The sequence below is a fragment of the Epinephelus moara genome, chromosome 6, assembly GCF_006386435.1.
Source record: "Epinephelus moara isolate mb chromosome 6, YSFRI_EMoa_1.0, whole genome shotgun sequence".
Taxonomy (NCBI): Eukaryota; Metazoa; Chordata; class Actinopteri; order Perciformes; family Serranidae; genus Epinephelus; species Epinephelus moara.
The window spans coordinates 44,991,276-45,006,477 of NC_065511.1; the positions used below are offsets into that span (position 1 = coordinate 44,991,276).

The 15,202-nt window shown below is 41.8% G+C and overlaps 2 protein-coding genes across 2 annotated transcripts; one reads left to right on the forward strand and one right to left on the reverse strand.

Annotated features, from left to right (window-relative positions):
- Positions 1 to 2,456: 2,456 nt before the first annotated feature.
- lysmd1 (LysM, putative peptidoglycan-binding, domain containing 1) lies at positions 2,457 to 8,589 on the reverse strand. Its single transcript, XM_050046402.1, has 3 exons — positions 7,876 to 8,589; positions 5,558 to 5,877; positions 2,457 to 3,543 (listed from the first exon to the last, which is right to left on the reverse strand). The coding sequence occupies exons 1-3, from the start codon at positions 8,053 to 8,055 to the stop codon at positions 3,357 to 3,359; spliced, it is 687 nt and encodes a 228-aa protein (XP_049902359.1). The 5' UTR covers positions 8,056 to 8,589; the 3' UTR covers positions 2,457 to 3,356.
- A 1,041-nt stretch (positions 8,590 to 9,630) lies between these two features.
- On the forward strand, positions 9,631 to 12,907 carry scnm1 (sodium channel modifier 1). Its single transcript, XM_050046398.1, has 8 exons — positions 9,631 to 9,801; positions 9,969 to 10,039; positions 10,170 to 10,258; positions 11,468 to 11,562; positions 11,917 to 12,017; positions 12,102 to 12,250; positions 12,339 to 12,438; positions 12,532 to 12,907. The coding sequence occupies exons 1-8, from the start codon at positions 9,751 to 9,753 to the stop codon at positions 12,644 to 12,646; spliced, it is 771 nt and encodes a 256-aa protein (XP_049902355.1). The 5' UTR covers positions 9,631 to 9,750; the 3' UTR covers positions 12,647 to 12,907.
- The last annotated feature ends 2,295 nt before the right edge of the window (positions 12,908 to 15,202 follow it).

Here is a 15,202-nt window from a genome sequence, read left to right on the forward strand (position 1 = left end):
ATTTCAGCTCACTGCTGAACATAACGTACATGATGGTAAACCAAACGACACCCTGACACATTAGTGCTATGTTACATCGACAGCTACAGAAAATTAATTTGCCGTTATGTTACATTACATGGAGGGTTAACCACGGGAGATCACTGTAACAATCTTATTACACACAAAAATATTTCATGACTTTCACAAAACATTCAGGGATTTTTACTGATTCCAGGACTCTTTCATCGCCTGGAAAACTTGATCCAGAATTCTGTGACTTTTCCGGGTTTTTCCACAGCCAAAGGATAATAAGCAATAATGTGGAGAAACATCAGCTCAACTATGAAGTTAAAGGAAACTGTTTTTAAAAATTCACTCTGCAGTATTTTCATTTCATTAAAAACAAACCAGTGTATAGACTCGTACAGAAATAATCCGTCTCTGTCATCACTTCTGACTCTGTTTAACCTTTTCCACCAAATCAGTTCTGGATCTTGGAACGTTGGAGCCGTCCAGTGAACCAGCCGTGTTTCACCAGTTTAGAGTGAAACTATTGTGATCGAGGATGTGATTATCTGTGAACTTTTGTTCTGTCAGGGACTGTTTGTAGTTTATGAGGGCAGGTACAAAGAGAAGGAGACATGTCAGATCATTTTAAGCACTGAAGAGGGATTAATGTTTGTTATTCTGGCTGAAGGGAAAAGCACAATATTTTTTGGAGATAGATTTTGGCATTTAAAAATTAGGAAGGCATGTGTTCCAATTATCATTGGATTTTCAAATATCTGACGGTGCTGGGACACATCATGTGTGACAAACACCTCCGTGAAAAAACAGTAAGAAATAATACTAAATAATATAATACATAGTGATGTTTCATCAGAATCACTTTATTCTATATCTCATTTAAAATTTGGCCAAAAATAAATTGTTTGGACAACAAGAGTGAAAAACGAGACTTTTTCCAACTCCAACTTTTAACTTTCAAACATCAAAGGCTAAGTTTTAAAAATCTAATAACTCATTTATGGTTGAGGGAGGGTCACTCAGGGAGGGTTAGGGAAAATTATTTGGCTCTTTAGGGTGTTTTGGTGGAACTTTGTGCACATGGGGAGGCGACTCTGTCATCAAAATGGCTCTGCAAAAGAAAACGTCATAAAAACATGAGCAGTCGTGTGTCACTGTGTGATTCAACTTTCAGTGATTAAAAAAAGAAAATTTAAAGTAAGTTTTTTATCCAAAAAGAAGAAGCATGGACCAACGATCAGTGAGATGATTCTCCTCCATCCTCTTTCTCTAACCTGTAGAAGAGACGCGCCCACTGATGTCATCACAGTCTGCACCTTCAGGTCAAAGAAAACCTGCAGCTTTTAAGTTCCAGCTGAGAAACACCTTTTTGGGTTGTGAACCAGTTTTGTTTTGGTCAAAATGCTTTGATCGGTGCAGGGATTGAAAAAGTTCCACGCTAGTGTAAAAGTGTGTGGCGGTGTATTTATCTGCAGAGACTCCGCCCTCTGCCTCACTCCTCTTATGCTGTGTTCGGGACATGTGAACCCCCGACACTGCTCAGGTGACGTTGGGGCTGTGAGAAAGGTAGCGACCAGGTGCCAGACTGTAAACAGAAGGCTTCTGAGACACAGCGCGGGAAACAAAATGCAAATATATGGAGGAGAAGCACCAGATGAGAGAGGCTGACCTTCACTGGCGAGCGTGTTTCCAAACTGAGAGTCCTGCAGAGTTTACATTTAATTATCAAGAACTAATGAGAGTCAACACTTCCTGAGACTAAACATGACATCAGCATCTTTTGATTTATTCTAAAATGACCTAAATAAAAACAAAAGTTCATAATGTGGAGACAGATTTGTGTCGTTAATATTTTTGTAAACAGAAAAACAATCTGTTCATTAATTAATTTATCTGTAAATACAAAACACTTTCTAATGATACAAAAAACTGTGAAATTTATAAAGTATTGCAAATATAAAACTGATCTGCAAATACACAAATATGTGGATAGATCTGTGTCAATATTATTTGTGCGAACAGATCAACATCTGTGTGTTAATGTGTAAATATAAAACTAAATATACATAAAAAAATACAGAAACTCACAAAAATATTTTGCAAATATAAAAAAAATCTACAAATACACAAATTCAAAAATAATTTTTTTTTAAAAAAAATCTGCAAACGCAGAATTGATATTCACAAATATGTTTGTCAGCTGTAAATGTATTTATAAATCAATTACATGTATTCACAGGTTTCTTTTTTCAATGTGTGGGGCCTGTTGTATTTGCAGATCTGCTCTACATCTGCAGAATAGTTTTTTGATTTACAGATCTTTTTTGTATCATTTGGGTGTTTTATATGTACAGGTGACACAGTAACACACAGATCGTCCATGTGTCCACACAAACAGCACTGAGACAAATCTTCCTCTGTATCATAATAATAAAAATATTGCTGTCAAAATATTTTCTCAGAGACACGTCTCTCTTCTTCTAAAAAACTTTGGCTATGTTAGAGTTTAAATTAATCAGCAGTAACAGTTAGTTAATATCACAGTGAACATGACTCACACACCAACACGTGACCAACATGGCTGCAGGCGTCAGTCCCAACACTTGGCCAGCGTCGCACCATCAGGCTGTGAGGTAGCATCACACACAAACCACCTGCTGAGTCGACCATGTGAGGAGTCACATGACTGAACCAACGTGTGTCTGCAGAGTCTCTTTTTAACATTTCACGCTTGTTTCCTGTTGGTGGAAACAAACACAGCGATGGGCCACATGTAGTGTTTCATACTCCACAGCAGTGATGCTCAACCTGCGGCCTGTGGGCCACATCTGGCCCATGACAGGGCGCCGCTGACCCGCCGACCTTTTTCTGATTCACAGTAAAAGCAAACTGATTCACACTGGGGACTGTGTGTCTCATACTTTGGGTGGAGATAAGGTGCCAGAGTGCTTAAAGAGCATCAGAATGGAGGTTGTGCAGGAGAGGATCCTCCTCGCCCCGCTGACAGAGGACCAGGCTGAGCTCTGAATGTCATCAAACACCAGGAACACGCCTGCGGACACCTGACCTGTGCGGGGCTGCTGCAGCGGGCCCCTTATCTCCTGTCATTTTACAAAAGTGGCCCCCAGACACAGGGAGTTGAGCACCCCTGATCTTCAGTGTGTCAACACATAAATACAAAGGATTCACAAAGTGCAATATCCATTTAAAAACCTGCTAAAAAAACCAAAGTCTGTATCAAAAAGACTTTTCAGTTTCAGGTCCAGGGAGCAGCAGGAGGATCAGTGGAGATCTGGAGTTCACACCCTGCAGCCGACACGTCTTTAATGATCAGCAGGAACAACATGTCACAGCTGGAAGATCTCATCTTCCCGGTCTCTCAGTTTGGTGAGTTTGGTGATGGTGAGGGGTACGGCCACATGTGACGCCTGCTGCTGCTGCTGCGCTCTGGAAGATAACATGGCGCTCTGTGACCTTGTGAGCGGCCGCCGGTCTGATGTCCTGCTGGTGCAGGCTGCTTCGAGGGCGGCAACCCTGTGAAGAATAAACAGATGAGGAGATACGGTAAATACGAAGATATGAGTCACAGTCAGCCTGAATCATCTCTGGCAGCTTTGACAGAACGCCTCCTGTGATAAGAGGACGCGTCCTGCTACGATATCAAACAGGTTTCCACTGAAGTGTTTTATGTTCAATCTGCTCTGACAAGTTAATTATCAGTCAAACATTTGGTGCCAAAGTCGTTGAAAGTGGTTCATAAGAACGAAAAGTCAAAGACAGATGGGTGTGTCCACTGTTTGACTTGTTATCAAATATTAAAATGATGCACACCAGCGGTCGCAGTGAATGCACATCACTGGCTGCAGACTTGAAACAGGGTTCACAACATTTTTAAGGACAATATTTCAAAATGTTTTCAAGACTTTTCAAGGATTAAAAACTCCACGACCGTTCACACTGTGTAACACAAATTCTGCTCCATCTCAAAAATGTTGAACAATTTAAAGGTGATGGTGTGGAAACTTTAAACTTTAAAGTCGTACTGTCACAACATTATTTTTCTCTCATTCAAACATGTTGGATTCAGTTCAAATTCTAAGTAGCCGGCGTACAAGGAGGAAGTGAAAACATGCGAAGGTAAACTTAACGTTGTCACGCATCAACACATATCAGAGCTACAGGAAATAAATGTGGCGCTATGTTACGTTAGGTGAAAGCTAATCCAAGGAGAGGATCACTGTAACAATTCATTTCATTACATACAATAAAATAATTTGGCTTTTTCAAAACTTTCAAGGATTTTGACTAAGTCTGACTTTCCCAGACCTGGAAAATGAGTCTGTAAATTTCCATGACCTCTCCAGTTTTCCTGAGTGAGAGCAGGTACACAGTGTCACACACTCTGGCTCCATTTCTCTTTAATTCAGATGACGTCTCGTCCCTCGGGCCTTCGTCAGAGTCATTCATGACTGTTGATCTTCAAGTCGCCTGCAGGCTGAGACCTCGTCTGAATTACCGGGAGACACCATTCTTCTTTCCGTCTTTCAGGTGTTTGATTTGGGAGTGACATGAAAGTAAACAAACGGTGGCATGCAAATCTTTTTAATTGGAGCTGGATTTAGTCTCATCCTCGTGTGTTTGACGATCGTACTTCCTGTCTGTTGTCTTTTATTTCTATTAAACTGTAAGCAGTGTTCTGTCTGCACCAGGTCTTATTTGGAAAAGAGGTTTCCATCTCGAGGGACTTCCTGTTAAATAAAGGTTCATTGAAAGTTAAATATATGGAATATGTTAACATTTGGAATGTAAAACAAGACAGAAGCAACTAAAATGGCAACTCCTTTAAAACAACCTGTTCAAGGCTGAAATATCACTCCGTTATGTTGCCTCGCTGATCTGTTTAAAAGGTACGATCGCAGAATCAGGGGGCGGAGTTAGTTTGCCTTTAAGTCGCCATGGAAGGTAGCAAAAGCGCCGACTTTATGTCTGTATAAAAGGGACAGCCAACAGGACAGGTGTGACACTTTGACAATGTGTTATGTGGGTGATCCACCACAGGAGATTTAAAAAGTAGCTGTTAGCAGTTAGCAGCTAACTCAAAGAAGAAGAGCAGCAGCTGTTAGCAGTTAGCAGCTAACTCATCACTGAGGTCCAGGAGCTCCTTACCCTCCGAGCAGAGGACGAGATCAGCCGCCATACAACAGGGACACTAAATGATTGTTATTGACATGTGATGTCATTGTTATCGTTTATAAAGAGCTGCTGGCACGTATGTTATATGTCACACTAGAGGCCGACGCTGTTGTGTTACATGTCACGCCTCTTTTGACTCTGTGATGTCATCATGCTGTGTGACATCACACACTGGAGCAACATGATGCTGCTGTGGTTTGGTTCTGTATGAAAATGTAAAGGTGGTGTAAAGACGGGACCTCGTGGCGACTCTATAGCGCCATCTGTGTGTAAAAAGAGGCTGATGTCACACCACAAACACGGGGCATGTCTGTCTGAGGTAAAGACGCAGGCAGTGAGAGTCATGTGGTCGTACCTTTTCTCTGCCTCCTGACAGCCTCTGACAGCAGCCTGCTTGGACTGACTTATCAACCCGTCCAACCTCTTCAGAAAGTCCCCTGGTGTGAGGTCACACATCCTGTCATTGTCGTCATTCTGCTTCCTGTCAGAAGAGCTCCCTGTGCGTCTGTTTGGAGCCGAAGCAAAGCCGTCACTGTCATCTTCACTGTCCTCTTCATCTAAATCCACGCCGTTACTGCAGCGCTCCGGGTCTGACAGCACGGGGATCGACAAGGACTTCTTGAGGAAGATGGAGTCATTGGTGTACAGCCTGTTGGCTCGTTTGATCTGCTCCATCTGAAACAGAAGACGATCCGTCAGATCTTGATTTCACCTGAAGGCAGTGTCAGTTCAGTCTAAAAAGTTGGCTGAATCTTTATGTTACTGAAATCAGGAGCAGGACTGCGCTCCGATCAAACTGTCACGGTCCTGTGTTTGTTATTTTGGCTGGGGGGGCATACACATTTAAATGGTTGTATTCTGTATTTATTTCACTGCCAATTCTTTAAAGAAAACATGCCTTCCAAATTTGGTGAGAAATTTTTCCATTTAAAAAAACAAATCAAAAAACATAAGGAGGACATGCTTCCTTTGAAAATCAAAGAAACTGCCAGTTCTTAAAGAAAACATGTCCTCCAAATTTAGTGGCAATTTATAGTTATTTATTTTTGGTGATTTTCAAAGATATCGTTCCTTCCAAACCGGCTGAAAGCAAATGTTCTTTAAAAACTGCCCAAACATTCACCATTGATCACAGCCAGAAGCTGTAAAACAGACTCCACTGCTTTTATTTGCAAACTTTAGTTCACAAATTAAGATTTTTGCACATGAACCATATGAAACCAAAGAAGAGCAGCTGAAACTGAGCTGAAAAATATTAACTGGAAACTATTTTGCTGACTGTTAAGTCATTATTCATGAAAAAAATAAAGAAGTGCTGGCTTTTCAAATATGAGGATCTATTTATTTATTTTTTTATTCATTACATTTATTTCAACTTTTCTTTTTATTTAAACGTTCAGCTTCCTTATTTCATTTAAACAACTTGTCATTTGAGATTTAAAGTAAAATGTTTCTATGTTTAGAGAAAAATGGTGCGTTGATATTTGGTATAAACCTACATTAGGAACTTCCTGTCTCATAACGAACAGCTCCAGTGTGGAACCTGATGTGAGGAATAATTCAAACAGGAGCACAGTTGCACTCAGGAAGGTTCCCGTCAGCCTCAGAGTCTGGGAGGTTTAATGACAGACTCTGTTTGATGAGCTGAAACTGAGAATGAGCTTCATTTCATGTTTTACTGTCCTGAATATGAAGACGAGGAGAGAGACACACTGCTCAGGAAAATGACCTCCATCTATGTTGAATTCTTTTGGTTGGATGAGCATGAAAATGTAAGTCATGTTTTAGAAGAGGAACTTTTTGTTGTGTTTGCCTGAGACAGAAGAGTCTTTACTTTAAGCAGTAAAATAACTTTGGTTTGTTCACTGTAACGTTACTGACATTATAATATGGTGTCAGTGAGGGTTGGACACACACCTGTGGGCATGACACAGAAACAAAAATCAAAATCAAAAAATCTGCATGAGCAGTTTTACTGTTAATATATTAACACGTTTCCCTGATTGAACTTAAACATACTTTTACTTTAGTAACACTTCTAATGCAGAGCTCTTACAGGTAACAGAGGATTTTTACAGTGTGGTATTAGTTACTTTTACTGAATCTGAGGACTTCCTCCACACACACACACACACACACACACATACTTAACTTACGACATCACATTTATATGTTAATTATTCATTCATTCATTCGTTTGCCATGACAGCTTGTCCTCATGCAGGGTCACAGGTGTGCTGGAGTCTATCCCAGCTGTCATTGGGCAAGAGGCAGGTTCACCTGAGACAGGTCGTCACACTATCACAGGACTTATTGATTATATTTTGTATTAATGATCTGAAGCTGCAAAGTAACTAAAGGTGTCAGTAACTCTAGTGGAGTAGAAGTATGAAGGAGGAATACAGTGAAGTACAGGTACTTTAAAACTGTACTTGAGTGCAGTACTTGAGGAGATGTACTTAGATAGAGAGTTGTGATAAACTGTATTTGAGATCTCCACATTAAGTTAATGAACACAGAGAGAGTCTGCAGATGAGCTCAAATTAATGACTAAACATAAACATAAATAAAAGTATAGATATAAACATAAACATAAATAAAAGTATAGATATAAACATAAACATAAATATAAGTATAGCTATAGAGAGCCAGTGTTCAGAGCTCTTCACTCACCGTCACTCCGTATTTGAGCGCCAGGCCTTGGAGCGTCTCTCCGGGCTGAATCTTGTGTTCGATCCGCCTCTGGTGAACCGGAGAGCGGGGAGACCGGACCAAACTGCCGTAAGACCTGGTGCGGCTCCCGCGGAGGAGGCCGTTCCCCCCGGACGGTACCGGCGCTCGCTCCCCGGACATGGTGCTGGAGCACGCGGCTGAAGTTACCGATCAAACGGCGATAAAGTTCCGTCACCGGGAAACTTTAATGTTGTTTACATCATGAGAATAAAGCTGACGTCACACACGGACGCGTTACAGTCACAGGCTAGCGGCTTAGTTAGCATGTTAGCTGTGTTCTGAACTAATTAACAGTGACGCTCGTTTGTTTTAACGAGAGTCGGACCGGAGCTCATTAACACTTCCGGTTCCGTCACGGTTACTAAGTGACTTTAAACAGTTTCACCTACCGGCTCGGTGTCACACCGACACACCGACACACTGAAGAAGAGGAGCTGGGCAACTTGTTGATGTGTCAGCTGTCTGTCTGTCTGTCCGTCTGTCTGCTGGGACCTGTTGCCATGGCTGCCGTGTCCCATGAGGCGTCACATGCGCTGCATTCACGGCCATCGGAATAACTGCTTCCGTCTTCTTCTTCTTTGGTTTTAATGGCGGTTGGCATCCAATAAGTTGCTTTACCGCCACCCAGTGGACACGAAGGTGTCATGGAGGATCAGATCTGCCGTATGAATAAAATAAAATAACCTAAGTAATAAAAAATAAATTTAGAAATAAAAGTCTCAATTATCTTATAATCATGCAGGTTTATTCTGAAATATATGTATATATATATATATATATATATATGTATATATATATATATATATGCACAGAAATATAAAAATAAAAATACTTTGGAATATTTGGATTTTTTTTGTCATAAAATGGATCGTACACATGCCGCGTTTTTTTTGCGCATAAGATATGATAAGATAAGATACACCTTTATTGATCCCACAATTGAGAAATTCCAGTGTTACAGTAGTCAAGGGGAAAGAGTCAGATTAAAGATTTTAAAATTTAAACTAAAAAAAACGTGTCTCAAGAAGAACAGCTGTTTTGTAATATACCAACCACAGATGGCTTATTACAAACAGTAAGTGTCAAACAGTATTGTCAGTCAGCATGCTCCCAGTTTGAAGAGGCAGGCTGGAGTCCAACATGGAGGTTCAGTAACATAAAAAATGCAGCCATCTCTTTAATGCCAGACTCCACTGAGAAAACCAGTGATTTAACATCAGGAGTCTGGCTCTGAAGAGAGATATATAATTGTTGCAATTTCAAACAAAAAATATTTAAAAAAAAATTAGATTAACAAATAGAGTCATAAACTCCAGTGTGTGTATATGAATATTTGTTTGGGATTTTGGGGTACATAGAATATACATATATTTAGTTTTGTGTCTCTCATATTCATGGTATAAATCTAGAGAGAAAAGTATTAACGTAAAAAGTGAAGGTGCAATAAGTGTACATCTTTTCACTCAGCAAAACTCGGTTTGGTTTGTTACTGCTTCAAAAGTAATTCATTATCATTGTTACTATTGTTTTAATGTATTTTCTTGTGTGCACGTTAAGTTGTAGAAGTTGGAAAATACCTAAATAAGCTGAACTCAATTAAATTATAATTCTCTACACTTTACATCAGAGCAACTGTACCGGGGATCGATGAATTATTTCTGATTTTCAGGGATGTGTGATATTTCCCATTTTCCCCTGGGCCCGGGAACGCAGCATTGCTACCCGGATTAGCTTGTGGTTGCTGTGAAGCAGCTAACCGGCTAAGCTAACCTGTTACTAACTAGAGTTTAAAGATAATTACCCATCATAATAATCATGTCTTTTAAAAGAGAAGGTGACGACACGAGTCAGCTGAACATCCTGAAGGTAACATTCACCTTTTTAGTTTCTCTAGAAGGAACTTCCGCTCAGTTTAACAGTGTTGTTGTGGTTAGCATCCTGCTAGCTCAACAAGCTAACTGCTACTGTGTGAGCTGCATCTTTGAAACTATTAAATTAAAAGTTTATTAACTCTTTGTTGTCTCGTGTTTCAGAAACGGCGCGTGGCAGATCTGCTGTCTCACTTTATTCCAGAAGATGAAGCAGCTCTGATGAAGAACGGAAGGTGAAGTGAAGTCGTGATAAACTCTGACATGTTGAGTCTCTCTGTGGCTGTTAAAGGTTTGAACTCTTCATTAAACAACATCCTGACATGAAGGTTAGACTCACAGTTTGTCCATCGTGTGCTCACACAGGTACACCTGCCTCGTGTGCTCCTACCGTCCCGTGTTTGACACTGTGGACACACTGACTGTCCACAGGAACGGAAAGAGACATCTGGAAGGTGAGACACTGATGAGGAGACTCTTGTTCATCATGTTGAAGCAGTTATTTAGGAGGAAAGTGTTCAGGTGGGAGGTTGATTCTCTCACAAGATTACCGAGTGTGTCTCTCAAATAATCAGCTTTTTGTTTCGATAATTTATCTCTTGAGAAAAATAAAATATTTACTGGAAGATATATCTGGACTTGAGATCCTGAAATCACTTTATCACAGTGACACAAAAATCATCTTAAAATGTATACTACACAACCCTGAAGTGGGGTTGTTTGAGGTATTGATCCACAGTCAGTGTCACCTTCAGTGGGTGGTGGTCAGCACGCCCCCACTTTGGAGAAGCAGACTGGAGTCTGACACAGAAGCGAAGCAGTCTGCTGCTGTGGACGAGCTCAGCAGCAAAATGTGTTTTAGCCTCCTAAAACGTCCCAAACTCAGTGTGAGTGTCAGTGTTTGCTCTGCTCAGAGTATTTTCACCACTGTACCTACATGGCAAATTGTGATTTGTGATATTGGGCTTTATAAATAAAATTAATTGATTGATTGATTGACATGTGAGACAGCATGTTCTGACAGGACAGCCATTAAAGGCTTCAGTCCCCCGTCTATTCTCTCGTATCAGCCAGACTCCATTGAAAGAAACAGTAATTTAAGCTCCCTGACACAGGAGCTGCTGGTCGACTGCTGCCTCCATCAGTGTGTTAGTTTGTGTCACTGTGTGACTTTGGTGACTGTGAAGTAACCTTTAAACACCAAAGTCACACAGTAACACAAACTAACACACTGATGGAGGCAGCAGTCGACCAGCAGCTCCTGAGTTCACTCATGTTAAATTAGTGGTTTTCTCAATGGAGTCTGGCTCTGAAGAGAGAGATATAACTGCTTCATTTTCCAGTTGGAAATCAGTGACGGGAATTAATGTAAACCACTGAAAGTACTCTCAGTACAGAGTACACTTTAACTGATATTAATATTTTATGTGGGACTTTTATAGCTGGCTGTAATATCCTTTGTTGCTGACCTCGTCCACTGATAGTACAGTGCTTTGTTTCTATGCTCCAAACTGGGAGACGTGTGCCTGACATCTGCTGTAGGTAATATACTGACTATAAGTCCCTCACACAGACCCCCCCTTCATAAAACTGAACTGTCCCTTTGATGTAACTATAAATGGTTTAGAAAATACATTAATATTTGTTATGTTGTACGTCTTCAGGTTTGAAAGCGTTCTATGGGAAAAAAGCACGGCTGAAGAATGAAGTGACAAAAAGGCAACATGAGAAGTACGTCCAGAGTGAAGACACAGGACAGGTAGGTGACTGTGACAGTCAGGTGTGTCACCATGCTGCTCTGTTGACTCCTATAAGCAAACAGAATCTGACTTGTGAAGCTGTGATGAAAAGATGTTTCAGGAACACGAGTCAGTCTCATCGCTCAGTGACTCCTCATCAGGAAAAACACCGTGAGCTAAACAAACCTCGTCTTTGACCGACTCTTGTATTGTTGTGTTGTTGTCATCGTGCGGCGCCCCTGTGACTGCCGTGTGACCCGACGATAACATCCTGATAACAGTTTAAGTTGGTGTCTGTTGTGAAGAGATAAACAACAGTGACGTCTGAGTGAACTCTTCAACTGTTTCACACACAGCGTCTCGTGTGTTTTTAGGAGCCGTCCCGTTCTGCTCCTTTACTGGAACAAACACGCAAACTGACACATCACGCTCTGTTGAAGACTGTACCGTATAACAGCTGCCATACCAAAACCAGGTGGGTCACATGGTTGTATCATATACAGTGTCCAATACATGTTTAAAAACGCAGTATGAATCATAAATTTGTTTTATTTTCAAGTACAAAATCTGACAAAGGTTCGCAGAGAATCGTCTCAGATCCCGCCGTCAGCTCTTGCAGCAGAACAGCATCAGAACAAGAACGATCCTGTCAGGAAACTGAAGCTTCAAACGTTTCATCACAGAACAGCTCCAGTGGCTGCGCAGCAGGTAAAGTCTGTCACAGGAAGTGTTGATGACGCACAGAGAACCTTTGTCTGACTGAGCTTTAACTGTGGACGTGTTTCGTCTCCTGCAGCCGGCGAAGGTTCACGTCAGTCAGCAGACACGACGGAAGCTGCAGAGCCTCTAACAGCCCAGAGGAGACGAGAGCTGGAACACTACCTCAAACTGAAAAGGTTCAGGACGTCTTCATGTTCGTCAGGCTGAAGTTGTGTCGGCTCAGTTTATGTGACTGAACTCATACTCTCCATCTTTGCTGTGTTTCTCAGTGACGGGTGGCTGCAGGACCGGAGCGGCCGCTGGGTGAAAGATGAGAATGTGGAGTTTGATTCAGACGAGGAGGAGGAGCCTCCTTCACTCACTCCTCCACCCTCAGGTCACTGACACTGTGGGAAACACAGATGAACTTGTACCACAGTGGTGCGTCAGAGGCCACGCTGCTGTTTGAAACAGCGAGAACTCTTTATACAGATCTGTAACACATCAACTTCACACTGAATTCATCCACAGATTCATTTAATAGAATCAGACGCAACAGTTAAAGTCAGAAACGTGTCCTTGTATTTTTAATTATAATAAATGTTTGTTAACGGACCACTGAGCAGATTTTGACCCAAAGATTAAAAAAGAGAAAACCATTTTTGAGCAAGTCTCTTCTTGCTGTGTTTTTCTCACTCACAGAAGGATCATTGTGTTTTAATATGACTTAAACACTGTTTTCATAGTTTTAACCATCAGTTTGTGAGTTATGTTAACACTGTAAACACCAAGGTGAGGGCTGAGATCTGACAACACAGAGATAATAAAACACAATCAGAGGATCAGCCGACAAGCCAACACTTCATCCAGAATATCTAAACCACTCATTACTGTATTTATTATATTTAATACCACTGTCAGGTCAGGCCAGCTACACAGTATTTATCAGATAACAAAGTTAGCAGTCCCATCACACCACCACACCACAGTTTGGTGTCTGCAGTGATGTGGGCGCTGCACCGGACTGTCGTGAGGAGGGAGCTGGCGTCTCACACCAACTTAAACTGCCTTAATGTGCTCTATTTGACAGCGACCAAACAAAAACAACCTGAAGTAAAGAAAACTGCAACAAACCTTAATTCACAAACTCAAAACGGATCAAAACGATCTCCTCAGTAACAAAGTCAATGAGTTGAACACAGTAACCTGCAGTGTCTTAAAGACAAATCTACACCCACAGTCTGAATGTGGCTTTGTTTGCAGTGACAGAGGTGAAAAAGAGGGAGGAGCTTCTGTCAGCAGCTGGACCAATCCAGTGAGAGCAATCCCTTTGAATGAGCCAATCAGCAATCATCACCTGCCTTGCGTCATCCACTCACACTCAAACACATGCACACACACTGTGAGGAGAGGAGACACGTCTGACTGATCACTGCAGAAACATCCAAGTGCATCAACACTAAAATGACCTGTGTCACAACAGAGAAAAGACCAGTTGTTAAGGTGTCAGACACAATCACTCAGTGCACAGGAAAGCTGCTTGCACACAACTACGGCAAGTACAGCAGGTCAAACCTGAATCAGGAAGTTGCTCTGTGACCTGTGATGGATGACTGAAAGACAGTTTGGGTAATAATTTAACCCTGTTCTCAGATCTCAGCGGTTAACTTGGTGAGCACAGTGTTTCAAACCGAACTGACCAACATCAGCCTCGTGTTGTGTTCATGGACCCTCTGGGATCAGATCAGCAGATGTTAAAACTGAACAAACACTTTATAACCTACAGACTGACTGAGCCTCTTTTAAACCCTTTCAGTTGAGTCCCAGCTCTCCCCTGCTTGGACGAATCCTCCGTCAGCTTCGCTGTGAATCAGCAGCAGATCGGCCTGTTGGTGTTAATCTGGGTGGAGAAGCCACTCGCTCAGCACACTCGCTATAAATTGGATAACAGCGCCGGGGTCAGAGTGACTTAACATGGGTTAGTTTCTGATGACGCCGCTAATATGTGTGGAGAGCACGCTCACTTCATTAGTTCAGAGTTCAGCGCGTCACCATCACATGAGGAGCCGCTCAATATGTTGAAGAGCTTCAATACTCGTGACCTGGCATGACGAAGATGTAATTTAATGATGGTAAACTTCTGAGGAACTCTTAACATCACGTCACGGCTGTTTCAGTGACAGCTCACACACATGTCTGACGCAAATCTGACAGGAAAACACAACACAGTAAATCTGTGTGTCACAGCGTGCACGGCTCCAACATCACAATCCTAAAACACACCTGTCTCAGTGAGCACCAACCATCAAAGAGAGAATCACTCAGAACAGACTGCAGCGACACAACGCTGACTTTTAATCATTTCAGACACCAAATGTCAGTGAAGCCTTTAAAACTGTGACCTTTAAGAAGTCTGAATATCTGCAGATCACCTGGAGCTGGAGTCAAACCTGAAGTGGAAGAAAGGAGGGAATAGTTTGAAGAAACGAGGGGAGGTGGTGCAGGAATGGAAGCAATGCTGTGAGAATCCTCAGAGGTTAGCAGCTGTTTCTGTTCATAAATCTGTGGGTGCACACGGGTGCAGCCTCTTCAGACACCTCTTATATTTGGAACAGAGTAACTCAAGCCCAGTGGACTGGGTTTCGTCTCCCATCAGGGTGTGGGGGGTAAAAATAGGTCAGGTGCTCGAGGGAAGTCAGAGGATCAGGGCTGACTTTAGGGATTAAAGCTCTGTGATTCTTTACGTCAAGAGTTCATCATTAAAACACTGCGGGAGATATCCGCACTCAGTGTTCACCATAAACTATATAGATGACACAGTTATTGATAATGTTAAGACTCTGTAGATGCTGGACCTGTTGAGGCTCACAAAGCTGCTGTCAACGTCTCATTTGAGCTCCTGCAAAACTAATCTGTTTGACACCTGTAGATACTTAAATGCACCAAAGTACGTCCTGCTGT

Excerpts from the sequence above, each read along its gene's own strand:
- lysmd1 (XM_050046402.1), bottom strand. The coding sequence starts at position 8,055 with ATGTCCGGGGAGCGAGCGCCGGTACCGTCCGGGGGGAACGGCCTCCTC. Across the intron at positions 5,878-7,875 it reads CGCTCAAATACGGAGTGACG|ATGGAGCAGATCAAACGAGC; the intron begins GTGAGTGAAGAG and ends CTTCTGTTTCAG. Across the intron at positions 3,544-5,557 it reads TGTCAGGAGGCAGAGAAAAG|GGTTGCCGCCCTCGAAGCAG; the intron begins GTACGACCACAT and ends TATTCTTCACAG.
- scnm1 (XM_050046398.1), top strand. The coding sequence starts at position 9,751 with ATGTCTTTTAAAAGAGAAGGTGACGACACGAGTCAGCTGAACATCCTG. Across the intron at positions 10,259-11,467 it reads CGGAAAGAGACATCTGGAAG|GTTTGAAAGCGTTCTATGGG; the intron begins GTGAGACACTGA and ends GTACGTCTTCAG. Across the intron at positions 12,251-12,338 it reads CTCCAGTGGCTGCGCAGCAG|CCGGCGAAGGTTCACGTCAG; the intron begins GTAAAGTCTGTC and ends CGTCTCCTGCAG.